The sequence below is a fragment of the Macadamia integrifolia genome, chromosome 7, assembly GCF_013358625.1.
Source record: "Macadamia integrifolia cultivar HAES 741 chromosome 7, SCU_Mint_v3, whole genome shotgun sequence".
In the NCBI taxonomy this organism is placed as follows: Eukaryota; Viridiplantae; Streptophyta; class Magnoliopsida; order Proteales; family Proteaceae; genus Macadamia; species Macadamia integrifolia.
This window is the reverse complement of record NC_056563.1, coordinates 28,534,249-28,560,324: the sequence shown is the minus strand read 5'-3', so window position 1 is coordinate 28,560,324 and position 26,076 is coordinate 28,534,249. Positions and strand designations below refer to the sequence as shown.

The following is a 26,076-nucleotide window of genomic DNA, read 5'->3' as shown; positions in this document are numbered from 1 at the left end:
CCCATGATCCTTCCCGTGTTTTAGAATCTTGGTCTATGTTCTGTTTTACATTTTACTTATCAAAAAATTAAAATTTATTAAAGCTCGAAGTCCAAATGAGAGAATCTCTTTTCAGAAATTACAGTGGAACGAAGAAAGGAGGTGGGGGTGGCTTTAAACAACACCACACACAAGACAAATCAAATTTCAGAGCAGCCTTGGCTTAGAAATTGGCCTTGCAAACAGAGGAAAGAGGAACAATAACAAAAAATAAAAATACAGAAACTGAACAAAGAATGTCTTCCACGATAGATTTAAAGGCCAAATAAAGAAAAGATTCCATGTACTGATGGGCACGAACAACAAATTGACAACCAGAGAAGCAAAGAACAGCAGATGAGCCAAATCAAAATGCCAACAGCAGGCCATCCCTAATAGCCTCAGCTTCCATGGCTGCAACCGAAAACCCCCTTCAGGTCTGATGACAACACCCGGCTGCCCCGAGATGAAGCAGTAAGCCAAGCCCCAGCAGGATACAAGGGGAGACCAATATGACTTTCTTCCACAGAGAGATTCACTGCGATCATAGTGCCAATTAAGTCAGACTCACAGAGCTGAAATACAAACTTATTCCGAGTCTTCCAAACCTGCCGAATAACAGAGAAAGTTAAAGTCAAGACGATAAGGAACATCCTTAAATTTGGTAAACAACAAGGTTAGCTAGTCCCTAAAACAATCACTATGGAACTCCCCTGAGTCAAATCTAAAGGGAGAAACAGACCAAAGTCACCAAACTACTACTGCGAAATTACATTTAAACAGCGCAAGAGAGACTGATTCCTCCTCCAAATGGCATGTTATTTTCATGTGATGGTTGCAGTTAATAGAAACTGAACATATAAATAAAGGACTGTCTGAATGACACCTCTATAGATATAAATAGAACATATGTCTTTATTTTAACCTTTCGATTCTCTTTGACAAATTGACAATATTTAATTGGAGGTAAAATGTAATTTGATTATTGGACCACAAACTCTGCCCAAATTAATGGAAATGCAAAATTAGAGGGTGGGGCTGTAAATTTGACTACATCACTTCCATCCCAACTAAGAGTAACCCACCTCATGACTGGGGACAGTGCCGGGAAGCATGGCCGCTACTTCGTCCTCTCCAGCAGTGAAATGGAGGTTGAGATTGAAGGTAATGAGGAGGAGCTCCAGCAGGAAATCCGACAAAATGAGACAATACACCCTAGATATGTTGATGATTGTGTAAAGTCGCCCCCCACATAACGGTACACGGTGAACTCCTTTGGAGATGACGATGATGGGACTCTTCTTCCCTTCTCAGCATCTCGAAAAGGTAGATTCTGTATCTCTTGGTCGTAGACTTGTCCTCCACCACCAGGCTCTTGGAGAAGCCCTCTCTGTCACAAAGCCAATATAGACGACCCAAATGAACTGCTGATATCAAGCTTCCCTAACCAGCAAAAATTTCCAATCTTAGGCGGAAACCCCTTCATATCCCATTTCGAATTCTTAAAAGGTTGAAGTTTAGACTCACAGGAATCTGAATATGAATAATTGGAAGGAAATACACCTACAGGTTTTGGGTCCCAAAAAAACTTCCCAACTAAACAAACTGTCATCTTTGATAAAATCACAAAGGAATATATGAATGTCAAAGATGGAGGAAGAAAGTATACTGTCAGAAAACCCTCCTCTGCCCATGAACGAGAACGCTCTATCCATGATTCAAACATCCCTCTTTGGTCCATCTATTAAAGAGCAGCGAAGATGATAAATAAAGAGGAAGTACAAGCAAGAGAAGAGGAAATAAATATAGTGGGAAAAAGCTCACTTGAACATCTTACGTAAGTTGTTTGATTGCTTCTGCATCTTCTACTCCTTAAGCCACAAAAGCAGGGGAACTCCAATTGCCCAACCCTCTGAGTGATATAAGTCAATCGATTAAAATACCCGAAGCAAATACAGATATTCAGTGAATTCCATCAGCAAGACAGATAAGAACTTGATTCCTTAGAAATTATAGTGAAGATAATGCAAGAAAGAAGTTCCAATTATCTGTATATACAAACTAAAATAATAGATTAGTAAACCTTACCATTTTAAACCCATTCTTCTGGCTTTATTGAGAGGTGTGTTCCTTGCTAACTGAGCTACAGTCTTGGGGAAATATATTACCATGTGATCACTTATGTTAGCTTAGTGAGGTGCTTAAGTTGGTCTCGGAGATTCTTGTGCTGAGGCCAGCCAATAAGTCTTCGGCATCGAAGGGAGACAGGGTGTTGGAGATCCTCTTCCCCTTTGATATAATCCATCCCCTCTGGAAACCGACCCATGCGTAGACTCTCAAGCATAGTGAGCTGCTGCAACCCCTCTGGTAATGACTTCAATTCTGCAAAGTCTTTCAATTCCAACTTTTGAAGAGAAGTCATTCCCTGTATGTCCAGTAAAGGCTTAACAGAAGGACATTTCTCTATTTCCAAGGATTGAAGAGATGGAAAGACTAGGGGAATGGGATATCCCTCTCTTCCTTCACTTCGAAAAATTGTTTCAAGCTTCTGGCAATGTGAAATCTTCACTTTCTGAAGAACATGTGCATTGTTTTGTAGCAACCTCTCTGGCACAGATTTGAGGTCTGGACAAGCAGTAATACGAAGATGGTTGAGAGAGTTAAGCTTGCATGACAATGAACTTAGTGCCATCTCATTTGTTTCATAAAAGTGTAAGCTTTTGAGGGAAGGGAATCGACTTGGCATGATTTTCAGCTTGGGGCAATAATTGATTGACAACTTCTCAAGAGATGGAAAGAAATTAGGCAACACCTCCAACCACTCAACCAAATCAGGCATGTCAAATAGCTTTAGTTTCTTAAGCGATGGAAATGCAACTGTCCCTGAAGAAGTTGATCCAGTACTATTGCTGCTAGAATAGAATTCCCAACCAAGACATTTCACCCTTATAAAATATAAGTGAAGGAAACTAAGTAAAGGTAGCTCCCCAAGAGTTGGGACATATTCCAATCTAGGGCACCATTCAAGTTTGAAAAAAATCAAATTTTTGAATGCAGACAAACCACTTGCCATCCATGTTGGACATTTTAAACCATGAAATTGTTCCATTGAAAACTTTTTCAAGTTTGAATGAGGTTCTAAGCCTTCTAACACATCATACATTTTGCTACTATCATTTTCACTGCCATACCCATAACACCCCCACCTTAATGTTAAAGAACAAATATCTTGCTTTCCTTTCAAATTTGCCTCCTTGGCTTCTATTCCACTAGCTACATTCTCCAATTAAGATATGGTCAATTCTCCTCTGAGATTATTCAAGCACTTCAGCTGTTTAATATTGCATCCTAGATCTTCGCCTACAATAAATCTTCTTAATGTCTGTTGATTAGTCAATCTCCCCAACTCATTTGGCATCCGAATGTAGTCATCATTCCGATCAGATAGTTCGATATGTCTCAGGCTAACCATCTTACTCATTTCCTTGGGAAGTTCTCGGAGACTATTGCAATTTTGAAGTTTTAATGTCTGTAAATTGTAGAGGGTAGTGACAGACTCAGGCAACACATCAATTGGATTATCTGAGAGGTAAAGGTACGTTAAATGTTTCAATTTTCTTATTGAAGAAGGCAAGTTAGAAATCGAACAATTACTTAATCCCAACACACGCAAGCTTTGGAATTTCACCAACATGTCATTTGAGACCAAAGGATATTTGAACTGTGAAGTAAATATTAGTGTCCGTAATTTCTTTGCCTTCTTCAAGGATTCTTCCGGAAATTCCAATTCAAATTTATCATCATCATCATCCAAAAAAAGTGACAAACCACGAACTTCATCAGAAATGTCTTCCACATTATTGGCTTCCATAGGGGAATACTCAAGCTTTCCAACAAATTGTGCAAGATCATGTACAAGATCATGCATCTTGCATGTCAGTACTATATCTTCATGTTTTTCCTTCTCCGCATCTTGAAAGAAAGAGTTCCACAATAAGATATTGAAATATTCATTGCCAACATCCTCCATTCGTTTGGTTCCAAGGAATCCCTCTGCCATCCATAATTGTATCAATTTTCTTTTATCAAATGTATAATCCTTAGGAAATACTGAACAATACGAAAAACAACGTTTCAAATGTGATGGCAGATGATCATAACTTAATTTTAATATGGGCATAATTCCACTACTACTATCCTCTAGTAAAGTCCAAACTTTACCTTGCTCCATAGCCGACCACTCATGCTCTTTTTTGGATTGCATTAGGCTTCCTAAGGGGGTGTTTGGTTCGGTAAATTAAATGGTGTATGTATCGGATATGAATGTCAATCTTTTGATAGACATTCTTCTGAATTATGTTTCTTTCTGAAAAATCGTTTGGTTGCCTTAAGGCTAGTACATGTTTCTCGCGGGTTGAGGTATTGGCTTCCGTAGAGAACGTCTTTCCGCTTTCTCTTTTCATACTATGTGGTAAAAAGGTTGCTTAAATCTGAGTTTAAGTGTTGAGGTAAACTCAGATTTGGAACACATCCTTTGTAATAAGGTCATTCATGGGAAGTAGGATGCTCACTTATGAGGGTCATCCTAGTGGAACCAAACAACTCCAAAAATTAAGAATTATCATTCTAAAGAATGTCATCCCAAAGATTTACTGAACCAAACACCCCCTAAAGACATTCACTGCTAAAGGCACACCTCCACACTTATTTACGATTTTCCTTCCAATTTCTACTAGGTTCGGGGTTTCTAGTGGCCCTCCATTGCTAAATGCTCTTCGACGAAACAAAGACCAACAATCTTTTTCTGATAATATTCCCAGATGATGAGTGCCATTTGAGGCCACAATTCCTACAATTTCAGTGTTGCGTGTAGTCACAATAACTTTGCTACTCACACAGCCAGATCTCAAGGAAACTTTCAATGTTTTCCATTTTGAACAAAATGATCTTCGGACCAAACATCATCCAATACAAGCAAAAATCGTTTATTCATCAACTTCTCTTGGAGCTTACGCGCTATTACATCCAAGTTTGATTCATCACATGTAGCTCCAGCTGAATCTATGAGTTCTTTTAGAATTCTCTTAACTTCAAATTCTTCAGACACACATACCCACATTCTTAAATCAAAATTATTCACAATCAACGGATCATTGAAGACCAATTGAGCAAGAGTGGTCTTCCCAATTCCCCCCATTCCTAATATGGGGATGACTGAAATGATTTGATCATTCCCAGTGTTGACAAGCATATCCACTAGTTTTAATTTATCATCTACCCTCCCAATTACTTCCGAATCATCTATAAGAGAGAAGGTTTGCCGGTCCTCTCTGTTCATCATGGCTGTGGAATTAGCAGCTGGCTCTACTCTAAGGTTAAAGCCAATTGCATCCTTTCTAATGCCATCCAATACTTCATTGATGTCCTTTAGGTTATGGGTCATTTTAAGCTGAAATAAGTTTGGGTTGAAGCGTGAGAAGAAATTGCATACCTTTCCCATCATATGGTTCTGGATCTCCATTTTTCTCTGTAAAGCTTCATATTTGAACTCATCAAGTACATCATCTGCATCATAAGCAACACTTTTGAGCCTCCTCAGCCAGTTTTTCACTGCCTCTTTCTCCACTTGCTGATTCTCCGCATCCTGTAATACACCTTGGATGGTGGTCAAGGTAGTTTGTAGCTTTTTCAACTCTCCCTCCACACCCCATGCTAGACCGATTTCCTGGGTAGCGATAGAGATCAAAATCTATAGTATTAGCTGTGCTCCAGACACAAGGAGTGAATCCACTGGTCAACTTTTCTTTAATTTACTAAGGATCACACGGACACTTCCTCCCAGATATCCGTCTTGGTAGCAGAACTATGATAGCTGTGTTGTTGGGAAATGAAGTTCCTGTTTTTTTATGTGAACTTTAATTAAACTTCCCCCCCCCCCCCAAATTTTTTTCTTTATGATACTTCCCTACTTTTAAATTTTCACATCTCCTTCTTCCCTGATATTTTAAAATCCCTAACTTACCCCTCTTTTCCCCTTCCTCATCCTTTCTGCCCTAACGCCCTCCCATCCCGTAGCCCCCTCTGCAGCTCACCCTGACCGCCGCCACCCCAAGTTCATGTGCCGATGAAGATTTCTTCGGCGCTGATGAGCCAACTTCCACCTGTGAGCTACTTCTAGGCGACATTGCCCCAAGTTTATTTTTATTTTGATTTTGGATTTCTAGTAATTGCCCGGAGATTTTTTTTTTCCAAGTCATGCAAAACCCGATGAGTGTCGTTAGTTTCAGTTTGGGTAAATCAGTTATCCCGTAAGAGAATGGAAAAGCAACCGGATCATCAAATGCAGGCGATTCTCTGGTGGAGCATCGATGGTAACCACTAACCACCCTGAATTCTTTTCCGATTTTTAGGTTTCAGCAAAATTGGCTTCATAGAAGAGTTACAGGATTTTGAGCTAATCATCGTCGTTGATGGAGATGGTGAAGCAAGAGGGTACATTGGGTTTGCAGGATTCACCAAATTAGAGGACAAACGTAGCAGATATTGCCGAAACCCTAAAAATCCAAAATCAACTGATCAAATTAATATTTCAAAGAATAACAAAACTCAAAATTTCCAAATCCTAGAAGGAAAACTCAAGTTAAATTTACCTGCTCTTCATTGCTTCTCTTTCAATTTTTCCATTTTCTCTCTCGATGATTTGATTAAACCGGTGCTTCGAATCCTTTACGAAGTAAGCAGACGCAGAAGCGAAGCAAAGACTCGTATTTCTGATGGGTTTCCCTATCTATCCTTCTCCCACTCACCTTCCTCTACAACCTTTTCACCGTCAATGAAAGAAATTTCACATAAAAAAAAAGGGACCCGGATCCTCTCGAGCGCGCATCGGAATGGCAACATTCCTTGCGCGCCGCTGGCCAGCCTGCCCAACAACAATGTTGGGGCACAAGATAAGAGGAATCATGTCAATCTTGTGTGGGCGGTGGCTTTGGAACCTTACGTGAATTGGACTGCGAGGGCAACATATGTGCAGTATGAGGTGGTGGCAGGTCAGGTGAGCCGGTGAGTTGCAGAGGGGCTACGGGAGGAGACGGAGTTTGGCAGGGAGAAGATATAGGGGTAAATCAGGAATTTTAAAATAACAGGAGAGAAAGAGAGATAAATATTAGTAAATATCGTAAATAAAGTTAGATAAAGGAGTGATAGTAATTGGCCGTTGATGCAATTATCACAATTCACAAGTGGCGAACCGCTTTGGTCAAGGGTCAATAATGGTTTGTTTTGGTGAAGAGGCTTTTCTTTTCGTTTTTTTGGCAAGGTGTTTTGGTGAAGAGTCAAGAATGGGTAGCCGTGTGAAAGGATCATAGGCGAAACATTAATTAATTTGTAAAGAATCTGCACCATTCATTTGGTAGGAACCATGGACTGATTATCATCTACAGTAAGTGCAGCCATGTGGTGAGCATCGGATGGTCGAGATCATCCAAACAAGTAAATCAAGGTCATCCCGACCATTCGATGCTCACCGCATGACCGCACCAACTGCAGAGGATAATTTTGCAGAACCATGGGGTTTTTAGGCCCATGATATGCATGCCCACATGATGATAGGATACAATTACTTTTTTTTTTCTTTTTTCTTTTTTTTTTTAAATAAGTTGGTAGGGTACAATTACAATTAGCAGAAAACATGGACCTTCTACCTGGGATGCTGGGGGAGTGTGGATCAGGTTGAGAATTATTCTTATATGGGGTTGATTCGCATAGATGGAATCCATCCAACAATGAGAACCATTCTTGTATAGGTTGATCCATACAGATGGAATCCACTATCGAGTTAGTTATTGGGTGGATTCCATCTATGCGGATCAACCCCAATACAATAATGGTTTTCGTATGAAGACTTGATTTGCTCTCATGCTACAGAACACACATCCAATGGCCAAAGCACCTGGGCAAGCACCTCAAGTCCCAACACGTGTAGTATGCACCCCAATGTGCTCGTGACCATTGGATGTTCACCGCACACCGCACACCGCGTTGTGTGATAGAACAATCCCACACTACTGTTTTAGTATGAAAACGTGTGGAAAGTAGAAAAAGTCCACTCATTCATACCATAGTAAAAATGTAAGTGCCCATGGAAATCATTCTCATCCGAAATTAAATTGATGGTTCGGCTCGTCTATAGCACACTTTTGTGCTACAGATCGTGTAACACATACTAGATGGTTGACATGTGGCTATATTGAAATGAACGGTGATGATACCGAGGGAGGAGAGATGCGTTTTGTACGTGTTTGCAGCGTGTATTTTAAAGGAAATCAAAATAATACCTAAGAGAGGGAGGAATTACAAAAGAACCAAATGGATTCTTCTCCCTGCGATTCTTTTCCCTTACTGAAAACCAAACAATGTACACAAATTGATTCTTCTTCCTCATCCAAATCAGGAAGATATATATGAACCAAACAAAACCATTACGGCTATTGAAAGCATACTTCACAACCAAAGGATATCTAGAAATGAATATAAATGCTAAAAAGTGAAAAAGATCTTTTAAGATGCCTAATCTCAAAAATAAAAGATCATAGTTGGAAGAATAATATTTGGATAAGGTTTCCTAAATCGATTGGAAAACTGAAAGATAAACAAAATCTGAAACTTGTAAGATATCACCTGAGATATCGCAAAAACAGAGAAAAAAATGAAGTGATTTACCTACCTAAGATATCGCCAGCAGAGAAGAATCGCAAGGAGAAGAATCCGTTTGGTTCCTCTCTGTGATTCCTCCTATTCTTTTGATTTCCTTCAAAATACATGCTGCAACACACGTACACAATGCATCCCTCCTCCCTTGGTATCGTCATCGTTCATTTCAATATAGCCACGTGTCAACCATCTAGTATATGTTACACGATCTGTAGCACAAAAGTGTGCTATAGACGAACCGATGCCCCAGGTCAAGTTGGCAATGATGGAGTCTTTAGAAATTCAATGGGTACTTTCATTTTGGCCTTTTATGCTTACACTGGATTACATTTTCTATCGTGGCTGAAGCTTATGTTGCTCGTGTTGTCTTATGTGTTGTTGTTTCAAGAGACTTTCGTGATATGGTTGTGGAAGGGGATAATCTCTTAATCATGGATATTCTTTGTTGTCCAAATACAGTTTCCATAAATCCAATCATATGAGAAGCTTACAACTCTCATCACTTCTTTTATCATATTTCTTTCCTTCACACTAGAAGGCACTTTTTTTTTTAGGTCTTTAAGGTACCAATGCTTGATCCATACAATATAAGACCTTGACCATTGAAGCAGCAAAGACCATTAGTTAGAGAAGGCACTTTTGTGCAGACAGTCTTGTTGCTTGTGCTACACATATAAACCAGTTTGTCATTCGGCATTCTTTCTCCTTCCTTTTTTGTCTCACCTTCTTTGTCTTAACTATCGTGATATTAGAATTCATGCATTTTAAATATTCATTTGCTTATTAATGAAATGCCTTTTATCTTTTTTTTTTTTTTGGTGTTTAACCTCTTATCTTCTCTTTTATATATATATATATATATATATATATATACAAAACGTGACTTATGCCTTCCTCAGGGATCATGGTCCATGATGAAGTAACCGTGTGGAAAATAAGAAAACTCATCATGGTCCCCACCGAGGAAACTATGTGGAAAATAAGAGAACTCCATTCATTCACATCATAGTACTCTTCATTTTTTTACGAGCATATCTAGAACTTCAGTCCAACTAGTCCCTAGGCACATGTATACACCCTTATACTCGTGCTCTAAATCAACACCAAATCCTATGAGAACTATAAAAACTGTGGAATTAAACCGTGGAAGTGGCCCATAGGAAACTCATTGTCATCCAAAAAATATCACTCATTACCACTATAGTCAATAAACAAATGCACAGGAAACTCAAAAAATAATGATAAGCGTGGGCGACCTCAGTCCTTAGTAAGGGAACAGTGTGGAAAATCAGTTTTATTATCCAATTTATTCTTTCTTTGGCAACAACAATAGTAGTTTTCACCTTAGGGGTGTCAACCCATCCTAATCCTAAGGGTTCTTAAGTCAGCTCAGGCCGGGCTGGGCCTCGTGGACTTAGCATAAGAAGGGAAGATCCAAAGATTCTGGATGGACAACGGTCTTCTAAAGAGTGTTTTTTTTTTTTTTTTTGGGGGGGTGGGGGGTTTAAATTGGTCTTCTAAAGTTTAGTACCATGATACTAGGTGGGTTAACCTTATTAAGCTAGTTGATGATGATGTGGGGGGAGGTAGCACGCTACCAGCCCGGCTCGCATCGCTTTTGTTGCTCCACCCCAGCTCTCTAGTGCACTACAACTTGACTTGACTAAGCCTTGTTTGCTGGGCTTTGATGCCATAGCTTGCAGCTTGCTGGTGTTCTCCTTTACTAAGTGTACCAAATCTTATGTACTCTAATAGTAGTGGGAGAAGCAAAGGATGGAGCTAGTTCAAAAGGGAAGTCAGCTCCTTTAAAACCTTTAGTTAAACAAAAAGTTATAGTCAAGCTGTAGATGATGATGTGGTGGGGATAGGCTGCTAGCTCATTGATTGGCAGCTAGAAAGTGGGGTCTAGTGTAAGTCCAAGGAGGGGCACTTATTGGCCTCTTGTGGGTCTTGTTCTGGTCTTTCATGGGTCCCTTATGGATCAATGTCTAGCCCCAGTGTAGGTCTTATACAAAAAAATAAATAAATAAAATAGATGATGATGTGTGGATTATGCCTTAGCAATTTTTGAATGTAAAATGTATATACCATGTGGTAAATATTTGGGCTATTTCAAACAAAAGCCCATTCTCAAAAACTCCTAAACAGAATATGATTCCTAGGAAAATAAAAAATAAAATAAAATAATTCAATGGAAAAGAAAAGTATGAAAAATATTAAGACTTAGATATGAATTCTACTAAAAGTGAAAGAAATATTAAGGAAACTCTTTAGATATGTCTTATGGTAAAAGAATAATAATTATTAGGGAAACAACTTAGATAGTTTTCTACTAAGTAGATTAAGGAGTCACCCGTGAATAAAACAATCTTTTTTTTATAATAAATATAAGAAGAATTTGTTATTCTGTTATAGTAATTTGAATTAATGTGGATGCTATTTCTATAGCTAACCAACAATAGTGTTCTTAATAATAACTCAGTAAAAATTAAGACTAAAATAGTACAATTTAATTTGAAGTAGCTATACGTAAAAAAGATTACAAATTACAAATTCTTGTACTAATTATATGAAGAATGAAAATATTTATTCATCCAACCGCTGTTTTTTACCATTTGGAAGTTATTCTGTCATTTTAATGGTAAGATCCCTCCAATTGGCCATATGCAAATTTAATGGCTCATGTCAATGATGTGGTCTACCATGTATTATGATGGTCAAATCTTTGAGTAAGAGAATACCATGAGACAAACAGAATAAAAATGCAAGATAGAGAAAGTATGTAATTTCATGGTCCCTTTAGCTGTTCATATTTATTTATTGCACAAGTGCCAGAGTTACAAAAAGTATTGCTTCAGTTCAACAAAATGAGTAATCACCCCACCAGTTATACAACTAACAAATAGTTGGATATTTCCCATGCAGTAGTGGTACTGTTTTTATAAGAAGTCATCGAAAGATACATTATCGACAGATCCAAAGCTTGTTATTGGCTCAAGCCTTGGGTAGTCTAGCACTGGTTCACCTGAAAAAGTTAACGGGAATTCATCGAAGAAGGTGTTGTCACCAAGGAGTGACATGCATGGATCATCCCCTGTGGCTACATTTACTGGGAGGTAACTAGATTTGTTTACCTCAATGTCAGGAACAGAGCGATCATTGTAAGTGTTGATATCGAATAAGTCATTCATTGTGTAATCACATAAAATGTCTTGATCCCAAGATTTCCGAGCTCGAATAACCTAAAAGCCAATGGCATGTAGATCACACGTTAGTAGACAAGAAGAAATTTGCGAAATTTAATGGAAATCGATCCAACTAAAAGATTTCAGATAGAGCATGTTACATATTTCTGGCTTTGTTCATCTTTATACAGCATAATGAAGTCTCCAGATTGCAAGCCATGAGCCCTTACAAACTCCCCTGAGAAAATTTCACTATATTCTAATATTTCTGGATGAAATTTCAGAGGGGGAAAAAGAGGAGAGAACAAAAACCAAACTATATAATAAGTTAAAAAGGGGTACGACGAGCTCACCAGTGTTCTCGAGAACATACATTCGACTATTGTTATTGGGCCAAAACCTATATATAGTAAAGCAAATATGTAAGGATCAAACAATACTATTACAAAAACAATGGAACTTTATTGGGTGTCAATTGTACATATCATACAAATCATCGATATAAGTTAAAGGAGTTATGAAAGCAATAATATTCAAACCTAGGCCTAAGATATTGCAGGCCATAAGCTTTACCAATGCACCAAGATAGCACCTTCAGGTCATATTGATACCTAAAAATATATGATTTATAAAATTACTTCATTAAAACAAATCATATTAATTCAAACCTATATTTGAAGTTCCACACTCGTTGACCATTCATATCGTTCATGTCGATGGGGAAACCTTCCTTAGCATCAAGGGCTGGGAGATAAGCTTCTGCTGCTCTCTATAATCCAATTTCACCACATTACATCATTTGAGTTCTGATACCAAATAAGAAAAATTCATTGCTGGAATTGTGTATGGTTAGCATCAAGAGAGTCATGATCAGTAGGTCAAATGGAAATAATCAAGAAAATTGGGACATGGATATCAGATCTATTCCATAAACCTACTGATCATCACACACCTAATGGTCACCGCTACAAAGTGATTCCAATAATATCATTTGCAAACTAAATAAACTTAAATTGCATACTTTTGGAAGTACCATTCTCCCAAGGGAGCTCACGTCACTGTTTCGAAGCTCCTTTTGAAGGAGGAACCTCAACCTCCTTGCATCAATTTCCTACAATAAAAATATCCATCGTGAAATAATCAAATAAAGGTAATAATAGTTTGAAACTGGACTTTTGACTGACAATCTTAAAACTGGCTAATCTAACCACTAATTGATTGCTTAAAATCACATTAACTTAAAACAATTGCATGCATAACTAATGCAAAGTTAACGACATTTATAATACAATAATCATTCATATTATTAGTTTTTCCAATATCTTCTTGAGCAACAATTGAATTATCACCTAGTTAAATAATCTTGTTTGGAGTCTACTTACAAATATTAAGAAGTTTTGCAAATTATTATAGAAGAAAAGCTCAAGAGAAACCAAAAGGAATATTTAATAATAAATTATCAAAGGCACTGCACAACTATGATTGATGATGTTAACAATATAATAAATCTTGTATGTGATTTATCTTTCTTATATTGTTGACCAGTTGATTTATCACATTGTGTTTTTCTTTAATCTTTATCAAATATTTAAATTAAATTAATTGTCAAAGAACCAACACAATTCATCTGTATCCCAACTAAATGGGATAGCTTACATCGATCATCTTTTGCCAATGAACTCTATTCCAAGCCACGTACAACAAATCATGCATTTTATTAGTCTTTCCAACATTGTTGAACAACCAATTTATCACCCAATTAGGGAATCTTGATTGGAGTTTACTTACAAAGTTCGAAAACTCTTACAATTTGCTAATGATAAAATAGCCAAGAGAACTTAAAAATGATAAGTTGCATTTAAACATATAATAATCAAAGGACAATTGCACATTCATGATCAATTTAATTGTGATTGATGTTATGTATTGTCTATATTTCCTATCTCGTTGACCAACTGACTTATTATCTTGTGTTTGGGGAGAAGGGGAGAGTCATTTGCATTTGCTTTATAAAGTTCAACAAATATTGTAATTACTTAATAGGATTTTCTTGACACCTTTAAGATGTCAAATAATTTGCAGCCTTATTTTTTTGCCCTTTTAAGTACAAATTTTTTTTCCCAATGAAAGTAAATATTGTCATTTCAAATATGAACTCGAAAATGTGCATGTCATGATAGCTTTTAATAATGAAATAATGACAAGTCACTATCAAATTATGTTTGAAAACATTTTGATATCCCCATCTTAAAGTATTTTTGTGAATAAGATAATGGATAAATGAAATGAGGTGTCAAATTCTAAATACACAAACAAAGGTATCTAGACAATCTCTTATTTTTGTTAAAAAACCAACACAATTCAACCTTACATAGAGATTCTTCACACACAAATTAAAAGAAACACAAGAGATGGAGATCCTCTTTTGCCCATGACCTTAATTGAAAGCCATACTTGTCAGTCCTAAACAATACGTGTCTTTCCTTATCTTTGTCCTAGAGATATTTTAGGTTCGCTCTTAGTTCTTTTAACACATCATCTAAATCACATCATTCATTTTTTTTTTTTTTTTTTTACAAGTGCAATCAAAGGGTTCCATTGCACATGTCAAAGACACCTAAAATGATTTTCTTTCAATGTTTCATTTATCGAATTACTCATAAATTAGCTGCTCTATATTCATTATCAGTCAACAAAACGCTTAAAATAAATCAAAATGAAGAATTTGTTATCAAAAGGTGACTAAAAATGACTTAAGTTATTTACTCGACCATAAAATGTCATAAATAGTCTAAGAACTGCTTAAGAAATCTAAAATTTCCCTATATTTTCCAATAAAATATTATCCTTTTCTTTTGTTTTCTCGTTGACGCACTCGCAATCACAGGCACGCCTATATTTTTCAATCAGAAACAGTATAAAATTAGGAAAAAGCATAAGATAACATATCCAAAGGCACATTTATTCAGAATCAAAAAGATCAATAAACAGAATTTTGAAAGAAAAAAATAAACAGTTTTTTTAAAGAAGAAAAAACCCTACTGTTTAGGATATAAAATACCGAACAGGAAACTATATAGATTTAAGGGGAAAAACTGAAAATCAACACAATCACACGGAAAAGTAAAAGAAATCCATTTCTGATTTCAGATCGAATGGCAAAACCCATCTAGATTTTGGGATTGGTGGAGAAAAAAAACAGGTAAAAAGAGCAGAAAATCATGGAAAATTTGCAAGGAATTTACACGTGCCGGAGGAGTGAGACGGTCCTGAAGCTGAGAATGAGCGGGCACGTGAGAGTTCGAGGTGGGTAGTGAGGCAAAAGGCGGGTTGAGGAGGTTAACTCGCCTCTGTCTTGCCATCCTTTTCTTTCGATTGGCTCCGAAACTGGTGGCAGCAACGAGATCGACTTCGAGGAGCTCATGACTCCCTTCGATCCGATCCGACTCATCGTCGATCTTGTCTCCCTGCATTGTGACAACCTTAGGTTTTCCGGGAACAACTGACATCAACGCACACGCTCCCCTCAGTTTCCTGAAAACTCTTTGTTGCCACTGAGTGTTAGGGCTAGAGTTTTCAGTATCTCTTTATAAATGTAAATGTGATATAGTTTGATGTTATTAAATTGCTTTTTGTTTTATTTCTTGGGTTTTGCTATATGGATCCATCGGTGGATGATGGACACTCGGCAATTTGGAAATGGCGGTGGTAAAGAGAAAGGTTTTTTGGATTCAGTGGAAGTTTTTCCTATTTTTGGATGGAGTTGGTGATTGCAGGTTCTGATTCAAATGACATTTGGGCATTCTGCATTCATTTTAATGGTTTTTTGCTTTTACTTTACTTCTTTTGAATTTTTAGTTTTGGAAATTTCTTCTATAGGTCTGTATCTTTTCTCTGTATTCAATTTTTTTTTTTACTTTCATGGGTTTTGTTGTAGTGGAAGGGAAGAGTGTCGCCAAGCGGTGAGCGACGGATGGAACGAGACGTATATGAAATGTTCTGAGATGATGCTCCAAGTGTCCAAAAAGCTCTGTTTTTCGCAACAGAAAATTTAATGGAGTTTTACTGTTTCGGGGCGTCCGTCTCTCTCGTGAGTGCTCACCACACACAGACTTTCCCTTTCTCTCTCGGGAAAAGGTTTTGGAGGAGTTTGAGACTTATCAGAGATAAGCTCTGGTTTTAATTTGAAACGCGTAACAGAACCCACTACTGGTCCGGCATAAAAATGGGTTTTAATTAATTAAACTAATCTGGAATCCATGCCGTGGATAATGGGTGACCGTGCTAAATTGGATTATATGATCATATCCAACGGCCGACCGCCGACCAGTTCTTCCCGGAACCCTTCAGATGAAGGTGCTACATGAATCGGAAATTCAGAAACAATGGACCCTTCACCCGCCTGTGATTATATTATTTGATTTACAGGTCTCTCTCTCTCTCTCTTTTGGGTTTCTTTCTGCTGGGTCTGGTTTAGTTGATCAATTTTGTTTGTTTTGATTTGCTTATTAGTGTTTTTGTTATATTCCCAGAGATCAAATGCTGTTTAGCGGGAAAAGAAGCAAAAACGTCAATTTTCCATCTTTATAGGCGAAAACGCTTTGAATGCGAGGATAGAAAAGGTAATTTTAACTTCGTTTCATCTCTGGTTTAAGCTTCTCTTAGTTGTACAAGCATGGGAGTAGCTCTTCCTATTGCATCAGCCTTTTAAAAATAAACTGGGAATAAAGGAGAGGATTTGCCTGACACACTCCCTGAGAACTAGTAGTACTAACAGCAAAATTGGCTAGTTCATCAGCTCAACATTTACCTTCCCTGTAGGGGAATACATTCATACATCAAATGAAAAACAATATAGCTGGTAAAAAATAAAACTATTTAATCTCCAAGGAGGTGTTTTATCAAAATCTCTAATTGTTACACCCGTGCCTAAAAACCCGGGCTAAATTCAACTTTTAGACATAGGTAGTGCAACCAGGTAACAACCACTAGTAACTTGTGCATTTGCCGAGTTTTAATATTGAAATCTACCAAGAGGTGGGGCCCACACATCGAAAACACCTTAGAAAGGCCCTGTTCAACTTAAATATCCATTTCCATACAAAGGGACCAATTCGGCTTTCACCACTGAATGCCTCTGGTGAGGCATACCAGCCAAAATTGGGTTATTTGGCCGTAGGGCCCAGACCCTCGCACCCGTGCACCTCAAACCACTTTCAATAGTTGGGACAACATATTGAGGAATAGATTAATGTATCCGGACACCCTGAGGTGGGTCCATTAGTGCCAAGTGAGGAATTAACCTGGTAAGGAGTGAAAACCTATTTTTTTGCCAAACAACCCTTAGTTAACTTAAATGGCTATAAATAGTGAATCTTGCCATTCATTTCATTGCTACCAAATTAAAAGTAAAAGAAGGAGAAGAGTAAGGGAGGAGGAAGAAGAGGGGAGCAAGGGGAGCACCTACCCATCGAAGGTAAGCCGTCTCTTTCTCTACCTTCTAGATTGTTGTCTCTCTTTATCTCCCATTTCTCTACTCTCCATTAAACCCAATAGAAAACCCCAACCGATTTTCACCTACCCACATACCCTATATGCAAATCGATTTGGGGATTGGCTGTGGGTTACTTAGTTAGTGAGATTAGTCACTCACATTGGGTGTATGGACCTCCCCATAGGAAGCACCATTTCAAACCCCAATTTGGGCAACACAAAACCTAGAATTGAGAAAATTGCCCAAATTTCCTAAAACCCACATTCCCACTTGTCAAGACTATAAATTGGGAGAGGGGTTAGTGTAAAAGACTTATCCTAGCAAGGTTAATGGATCAATTTGAGTCTATGAACCCTCCTTATTAAATTCCCACTTAAAATCCCAAATTTGGATAACTAAACCCTAGAAATGGTGGGTTTTGACCAAATCTTCTACATCCCACCATTCAAACCCAAAATTGGGTTGGGAAAAATGAAATTAAATATATGTATGGTGGTTTAATGTGACTACATAAGCCATTGGTGGTCACCAGATAAACCTTTAACCGAAATTCCCTAATTTAGCTTAATCGTGATTTGAACTTTGGGGGATTTGGGTACATTGTGTAAACCTATCTTAATTAAACCATTAATTACACTTAAACTAAGCTCATTGAGGTCGGTGAACATCCCCCACATATAAATTAGCCATTTATTCATAAAACCCCAATTTGAGAATAATTAAAAAAAAAAAAAAAAAAAAAGGGAATGAAGCTAGAACATGTGCTTAGGGTTTCATTTCCTTATAGATGATTTATTCTCTTAAAAATCTTAAGTATCCTAGGAATAGAACCAAGGAGTGATGGGACAACGCAACACGAGACCATCGGCTGTCCATCATCACCTAGGACTCGAGGTGAGGGTATTTGTGTGATTTTATTTTGTGGAATGTTTATGTTACGATGCATATATGGATGAGCATGTTAATTTCATATTATAAACTTGTTACTTGTGTTGGATGTGTATGTTGCATAATGATATGAGTTGTGAATGGAGTGTCTGTGTGACTGGGATGTAGGTAGCCGAAGGTTGGGTTCCGGCCCTACATGCCCAGGGTGAAGTGTGTGTGTTCGAATGTGTGTTGTGGAGATTGGGGTGCAGGGTGGCTGAAGGTTAGTTCCGGCACTGCACGCCCATGGTGTGTGAGTGTTTGGGGTACGGGGTAGCCGAAGGTTGGTTCCAACACTGTATGCCCACGGGGTGTGTGAGTGTGATTGTAATGTGGTGTGGCATGTTAGAATGCATTGGGCTATGATAACTACCCTGATGCTATAACCCTTGCCAATAGGGGTTTATGTATTGGCTAATCCTACCGTCCAACGAATCGCGATTGGGGACGATTTCAAGTGACCGAGGTGGGGGGTACCGGCGTTGTGACAAACCATCACACGATGTTGGATTCGGTGATGAGGTATATTATGGGGGATTATTAATAGGGGTTTACCGGGTACCGAAGAAACTATATAGGGACCGGTATGCTCCTGACTCGCAGCTAGCTTGTATCCTTGGGGACTAATAACGTATATTCATGACTGGGGATACCACCTGTGTTGCTGTAGCACTAATACCCATTATGGACTTAGTATCTGTTGATTAGGTTTGTTTGCTAATAATATGGATCATGATATTGCATTATTATAAATGCATTCATAGTGGTTTAGTTGGGCATTGTTAGAATGCATTGGGCTAGGATAACTACCCTGGTGCTACAACCCTTGCTAATAGGGGGTTATGTATTGTCTAATCCTACCGTCCAACGGACCAAGGTTGGGGATGATTTTCGGTGACCGAGGTGGGGGGTACCGGTGTTGTGACAAACCATCATGCGATGTTGGATTTGGTGATGAAGTATATTATGGGGGATTATTAATAGGGGCTTACCGGGTACCGAAGAAACCATGTAGGGATTAGTATGCTCCTGACTCGCAACTAGCTTGTATCATTGGGGACTGATAACGTACATTCATGATCAGGGATACCACCTATGTTGCAGTAGCACTAATATCCATTATGGACTTAGAATCTGTTGATTATGTTTGTTTGCTAATAATCTGGATCATGGCATTGCATTTATATTGGGTTGGTTGAGCATTTACATTGTTTTATTTTATGATTTGTTGTGGATGTTTGTGTGCACCTCTCACTGGGCTTCGTGGAAGCTCACCCCCATTGTTGCCCCTTTTTAGATGTTGATTCAGGTAACCATCTGGAGTCTGTGGTTGAGGAGCCGGCTCTCTATGGAGGTGACCTCTGAGACGAGGAGCTAGTTACGCACGAGGACGGTTGTGTATGTGATGATTGTGCATTCAGAGCACGTTGAGGATGAGAGTATCATTTTCCTTTTGTTTTCTTTTGTACTTATTAGATATAAGCCCTAGGGGCATGACTGTAATTTTGATTCCGCTGTGAAAACCTTCTTTTGAGTAGATATGTTAAATATCATTAGATATCACTAGTTGTGTATATTTTGATTTATTATTATCTATGTGATTGTAGAATCATTTCATAACTTTACGAACTTAAAGTATTGCATCGTGGATCCTGGATGAATTGTGGACACATGTGCGTGTCCATGTCACCAGCCTTCGGGTGAGTGGAGGCGGGGTGTGACACTGATGCTTGACATTTCTGCACTGAAACCCATAGTCATCAAGGTGTTGCTTAGGCACCTAGGTGTCCAGGAGGCTCAGCCTGGACTGGTGCCTTGGTCACCTGGGCCTTGGGTTGCCTTACGCCTTGATAACCTTGCTAAAACATTATCTTGATTACCCAAAATTCAATGCACACGGATATACTCGTTGATCTTTTAATTGATTTGTTGTTGCTTATGGTACTCCTCTGTTGAGCTGAATACTGCTTTATAACACTGTTTCTCCATTCAAATTGTAGGAGATTTTGTTGACCGTTGCTGTCTAGTTTCTTACTTCTAGTGATGCAGCTCATATTGGCATTTTAACATGGAAATTCATCTAATGGGTGACCTGTTTGGATAGAATGTTTATGATGTCTTAGTCTACATCGGCAGTTCTGAAATTCTTCGATGCAAAAATGATTCTATATCTGATGCTTTGGGTCGATGATCAATATACCTTCATTTGCTTCTCTGTTATCATTGATTTAATGCAACATACTGAGTCATGGTATTTGATTAATGATAAATTTGATGTGGTAACTAGTTGAACATGTTTTGCACTATCGATATTCATTGTGGTGCTATATCATGAATTCATGATTGTCTCGACTCTTGAATAAAATCACGAAGACAATCAGCTAACAAGTCCATTATTTCATTTATGAAAAGAGCCCTCAATGATTACCTGTTGAAAGGAAAGTCCACTACATGAAGACAATTTTAAAGCACTTTTCCTGGCATTTGAATATGTTTCATCATGAGCTGATCTGTACTCTTGAATCCAGTAGTTGTTGCTTGTTGCCCCGTGTCTGGACAATAGTTGGCCATATTAAAACTTAAAAGTTCCGTTTATTGCAGCAAGCTAGTCATCATCCACTCCTCAACAGCCATCGTGTGAGACTTTCAACCTCTTCCATAGTGATTATTGGAGCTCTGAACAACTAATGAAATCCGATTCAAAATTGTGATAAACAGTTTCTATAAATGCTCCCTCCCTCTCTCTCACAACCTCCCACACCACACACACCTATGTCTTCTAAAGCTACTTTCCATATCTTTTAAAGTGACCTTTTTTCTTCAGCTTATGCTTCTGAGGCCCATAGTTTAGTTCCTAATAAAACTAACCTTTAACACATCATTTCTTGAAGAACACATGGATACTGGGGTTTGTATTCATAATACTCCTCATGGAGTTGAATTCTACTTTTCCAACTTCTGGCTTATTTCTTCTAAAGTGGAAATAATTATTCAAACAAAAAGAGATGAAGGTATATTACATTATCCATGGAGTACTACATGTGCTGCCACGCTGGTGCCCTTTTGCCAACTGCTCTACTTTCACAAAGAAAAGGACCTATGGCTTGATGCAAATCCCGCCTTTGCAGCATCCTTGGAGGGATGGTGATGCAGGGACAAAGAAGAGGAGAAAGGACTGATGTCCTCTATTTCATAGTTTCACCAAGATGTTTAGGCAGTTCAGGTCATGGGGTTTGGAAATTTAGTTTATGTATTTTTTCTATTCCAAGTCTAATTTTGAGTCCTAGAATTATTAGAATGATTCTGTTTCTCAAATCTATGTACAGATTTATTGGCCATTGGCCTCCCCACGAATTTTCAAGTAATAAAATTTTGTTTTCTGCAACAGAGAGCTGTGTGGAGTCATGGCCGACTTGAGTGGACTCTCAAGTACCCCTTGGTGGATTCCAAGGACTCAGTGAGGTCGATTCCTTACTTTCCCTCCTTATTATTGTATCTATTCCTTTAATTCCATTTTCTGTTCTTCAAAATCTTTTTTTCAATTTCTAGTCTTTTACTGTTATTAGCGATACCCTGTTTTAGAACCAGTACTCCTCCATCATGTTTATTTTATAACTCTTATCATTCCTGCTCAGATTGATCTGAAATTTGGTGGTTGATGTTTTCTAGCATATTGTACTGATTTCTTATTTAAATTCTGACTTTACTTGGCCATCTTAATAGTTCCTTTGCTCCTTCCCTGCTTTCTCTTTATTTTTTGGTCCTAGTTTATCGCACTCCTTAATCTGTCTCAGATTTCTGAGAAATTTTGACAGCTGACAGATCTGGTCCCGAGGGTCAGTAAACCTGTATGTCAGGCCCATTGGATCAGTTCACCTCAATTTATCAAATTTCCCCCCTATTCTCTCTATCCTGATAGTTTCAGCTTCTTATTTTCTAAGCTCTGAAATTTACTTCCTCGTTTGATTCCAACTCAATTCTGTAAATTCCGTTATCTGTTCTTCCATTTTCTAATATTCGTCCATGTTGGAGATCCACTTTGCAGATCCTTTCTCTTGAGCGCTATACTGAGAGCTTGAGAGTGCAGGTTAGCACCAGGTGGAGTAGGGTCAGTCCAACATTTGGCATTTTTCTCACAAAGTGGCTGCCCTCAGACTCAAATCTGGGTCTTCATGCTGGTTGTCCAAGCTTTTTTACCCTTGCACCAAGTAATACGACGGAAAATGAGGAAAAATTGCAATCTGGCGGATATTGTTTGTCCCCTGGGTCCAGAATTTTTATATTTTCCGATTGTTCTCTTCCTTTGTTGAGGGCTTCGTCCAGTGGTCATTGAGGTCTTCGTTGGTCCCACTAGATTGTACTCTTTTTTTTATTATTTATTTTTTATTATCTTTAACCTTAATAAGATTTGTTATTCATCAAGAAGGGGACATGAGAAAAAAACTTGCAAATCTAGTGCATCTGAGGGAAGGTGTTTTGGATGCCTGCTAATGAATCTGACCATATTTATATTTCGAGAGAGAAAGTTCCAATGGGCTCATAATTTGCTTTTGTAGTTGGTTTGTTATGCCACAATATTATATTGAACAAAATCTAAAATGATAGTTATATGAAAACTCTGGCTTGCAGCTAGAAGCTTGTGATGCTTGATAATTTTGTTAGCTTGATAGCCTGTCAATCTCTAAGGAGATTGGTGAAGCAAGAGAAAGTCTTGATTCATCCTTCTTAATTTGTGCAAGGTATACCTTTAGAGGCTCTCTCTTTTCTCTGTTTTGGATGTCCTAATACATTCTATTCGTCGCCCTGCATCTTTTACCCCCCCCCCCTTTTCTAGCAATGGCATATGGTGGGACTAAATTTGATGCTGTTGAATCTTTTTCTATTTTCTTTAAGTTTATTGAAATTCTGGTTTCAGTTCCTGTTATGGCTGTTTAGTTAGTGCCTTGCCATTCACATTTTCTATCATGAGAGCATTTGTATTTACTTAATGAGATATTTGGGCTACAGATGGAATACCAAGGTCAACTGGGCAAGAGCCAGTCATGTTATTTTGGTGGTAAGCTTTGGTTGACAGGACAAATGCATATGCAATATCTTGTGTTTGGGGCCATTGGACCAATTACATTGGAGAAGAAGGTAATAATTGACCTCATTTCTCAGATTTGGATGGTTAACCATTGAAGTCACTGTTCCTGCTGATCTTCGCTGTAGATGTGAGATCCATTAAGTGGTGGGTCCTGATCCTTGAACATACGACACATAGAATTATTGGTTGCCCTAGAACCATCTCTAAAAACTAGCAATTCCATTAGTAAAGCTATTGTTATTTTTGTTGTTTGTTGTCGTGTTACTCTTGTTGTTATTGTTGATCTTCATCATCATCAGCTTTTGCATGTCACTGAAGCTAGGAGAATAAATTTCATTAGATGCTTACAAGACCAGCTGTGCTTCATGGTGTTTGAGTATCAGGGGACGAAGAAACCAAAGTTTAGATAAGATAAGATGATGATCTAGATTAGTGGAAAAACTAGGGTGATAGAACAAGAATTAATGCACTAGGGGATACTTGAAGAGTTGCACACATAACAGTATACGAGAAAGTGATTTTAATTCATATTATGCTGTTACAAATCCTTGCATGCTCAAGATTAAGATTTTCCATTTTCTTATATTTGCTTTTCTTGTGTTGGTACTGCCCTCCTGTAGATCGGAAGTCAACTTCACTTCTTGAACGTTTTCCTTTTTCTTTCAATAAAAGTGTAAGACCTATAATAGTGAAATAAATATTGTTGATGAGTATAATAATGGAATAAAATATTGTTAATGAATATAATAATGAAATAAATATTGTTTAATTATTCTGCTATTGGATTAGTTTAATGGGGAATCCAATGTACCAGCTGGACCTCTAATTATTACAAAATTAAATGCAAAACTTATATAAACTCTTGGCTGTTTGGATTCTTACAGTTCAAACTGAGCCTTAGTGGACCCAGTATTCTTGTGGGCCGCTGCGTCCTTCTCTCTATTTCATTTTGGCTCAGCAGGCACCCACAACATGGCAAAAGGTATTGGCCTTACAAGTTGATAAGAGTTCAATACACAGCTGGTTACAAGGCTAAACCATTATTCCCCTTTCTCCCTGTGAAGCATGAGATTTCTTAGTATGTTTCTTAGCCATGGTTGATGGTCTAGTTTTAAGCTCCAGGACTTGAAAGTAATTGCTAAAGTAAAAAATCATTAATGGTGTTTGCATGATTATTCTTTGCTTGCAATGTTTGATTGTGTTTGCTGTGTTTAAAGACCTTCTGCATAGGACCTGAAGCTTGGATGAATCTTGCAATCTTGGTAAAGTGTAATCTCGTGGATGATTTGTTGAATGCAGACCAATACCCGACTGTAAGTGTGCTTGCAGGAGCTACCTCATGTGCAGGGTTTTAGTGCATGGGATCGGCATCAGTATTGGTCGCTGCTGATATCGATACAGATAGGACCATAATGGCTCTGAGTCGGGCGAAATTTTAAAAGGTCCCTTTCTTACCAGTACCATCATTCTGTATCAGTAACTGTAAATCGTTCTGGTCCTTGTTTTGGACATTGGAATTGTACTCGTGTTGTAACCAAAACACTAATAAGAACAATAGATTGTAATTTCAATTTTAATTTGTGGTGTATTTTAGATCATGTGAGGTAGTGTTTTATAATCTCTGGTTTGGGTTGGATGTCACAAGATACTAATGCTGTCTAGTTAAACTTGAAACCAGACTGGTCATGTCTTGACCAGTCTGTTAAGTCCATCTTTCTTCAAGAAGTCAGATCCTCTCCAGTGGCTGGGCTGCCCAGAGAGGCATCAGGGGATGGGAGGACTCGGGCACGCACCCAACACACCTCTCTGGCAGTCCAGCCGCGGGAGAGGATCCTGATACGCAATGGAGGGGTTAAGGCGAGTAATGCCTGACCTTACTAATCTAAGGGAGAAGGATTTTGGTTTGTATTTCTTTAGCCTTACCCTGTGGTATCGAGTTCAGGTCACTGATAGTTAAAACGCGTTTAAAACACGATTGCGTTTTTTTGCCGTTTAAAACGTGTTTTGCCGTTTGCCACTATACAATGTGGAAAAAACCGGGAACAGCAGAATAAAACGTTTTAAACGCGTTTTAAAAGCACGTTTTAAACGCGTATGCGTTTTTTAAGGGCAAAATAGGAATTTTGTCATACTATTTGAAAAAAAAAAAAAAAAAAAAAAAAACCCAAAACTAAAGAAAACGTCAAAACCATTCAATTGGTTATCTTCCCCAAATCCCTAATTCTCAAATTCACATCTCTGTGTCTGTGTTGCTCTCATGGTCTCACGGTCGCGGTCTCATGGCTCACGGTCTCACGGTGAGATTCTCAAGTAGCCTTGCTTTCCCGTCTTTCCCATCCCAATGTTGTTCAGGTTAATATCTTTCTTAACATGAATAAGGACAGTTCACAATAGGTTTTCACGGTCGCGGTCTCACAGTTCACAATAGGTTTTCTTAAGGCATTTCACATTTTATCACGGTCGCGGTCTCACAGCTCACAGTCTCACGGCTCGCAGTCTCACGGTCTCACGGTGAGACTCTCAATTCTCACACAGTCACCCGGAATCCCGGATTCGAGTTTTCCTCTGAACCCTTCTTCTCCGTTGGTCAATCGAAGAAAACTCAGAGAAAAGAAGAAGAGCAAGTCGTCGGAAATCCTCGGAAGTCGGGCATC

General features: G+C 38.3%; 3 protein-coding genes across 27 annotated transcripts; 1 reads left to right on the top strand and 2 right to left on the bottom strand.

The window, feature by feature from the left end:
• Nucleotides 1-56: 56 nt before the first annotated feature.
• On the bottom strand, nt 57-5,630 carry LOC122084562 (putative disease resistance protein RGA3). Of its 12 annotated transcripts, none has more exons than XM_042652896.1 (6): nt 5,510-5,630; nt 2,107-4,071; nt 1,843-1,930; nt 1,546-1,759; nt 1,104-1,461; nt 57-626 (listed from the first exon to the last, which is right to left on the bottom strand). In XM_042652896.1, the coding sequence occupies exon 2, from the start codon at nt 3,179-3,181 to the stop codon at nt 2,198-2,200; it is 984 nt and encodes a 327-aa protein (XP_042508830.1). In that variant the 5' UTR covers nt 3,182-4,071; nt 5,510-5,630; the 3' UTR covers nt 57-626; nt 1,104-1,461; nt 1,546-1,759; nt 1,843-1,930; nt 2,107-2,197. The 12 variants fall into 12 exon arrangements, with proteins under 12 accessions (XP_042508830.1, XP_042508831.1, XP_042508829.1 ...); XM_042652897.1 differs by having other exon boundaries at nt 1,104-1,456; XM_042652895.1 differs by having other exon boundaries at nt 1,688-1,759.
• A 5,883-nt stretch (nt 5,631-11,513) lies between these two features.
• LOC122083960 (B3 domain-containing transcription factor FUS3-like) lies at nt 11,514-15,405 on the bottom strand. Of its 3 annotated transcripts, none has more exons than XM_042651917.1 (6): nt 15,161-15,405; nt 12,949-13,026; nt 12,584-12,684; nt 12,269-12,315; nt 12,077-12,153; nt 11,514-11,972 (listed from the first exon to the last, which is right to left on the bottom strand). In XM_042651917.1, the coding sequence occupies exons 1-6, from the start codon at nt 15,386-15,388 to the stop codon at nt 11,670-11,672; spliced, it is 834 nt and encodes a 277-aa protein (XP_042507851.1). In that variant the 5' UTR covers nt 15,389-15,405; the 3' UTR covers nt 11,514-11,669. The 3 variants fall into 3 exon arrangements, with proteins under 3 accessions (XP_042507851.1, XP_042507850.1, XP_042507852.1); XM_042651916.1 differs by having other exon boundaries at nt 12,937-13,026; nt 15,167-15,405; XM_042651918.1 differs by having other exon boundaries at nt 15,167-15,405.
• On the top strand, nt 15,391-24,999 carry LOC122083962. 12 transcript variants are annotated; one of them, XR_006141776.1, is made up of 5 exons: nt 15,405-15,736; nt 15,853-16,343; nt 16,448-16,537; nt 19,634-19,734; nt 23,344-24,999. XR_006141776.1 is itself a non-coding variant. In XM_042651919.1 (3 exons), the coding sequence occupies exons 1-3, from the start codon at nt 17,272-17,274 to the stop codon at nt 24,833-24,835; spliced, it is 333 nt and encodes a 110-aa protein (XP_042507853.1). In that variant the 5' UTR covers nt 16,544-17,271; the 3' UTR covers nt 24,836-24,999. The 12 variants fall into 12 exon arrangements, 1 of the variants encoding a protein (XP_042507853.1); XR_006141775.1 differs by having other exon boundaries at nt 19,634-19,775; XR_006141771.1 differs by having other exon boundaries at nt 19,634-20,036.
• The last annotated feature ends 1,077 nt before the right edge of the window (nt 25,000-26,076 follow it).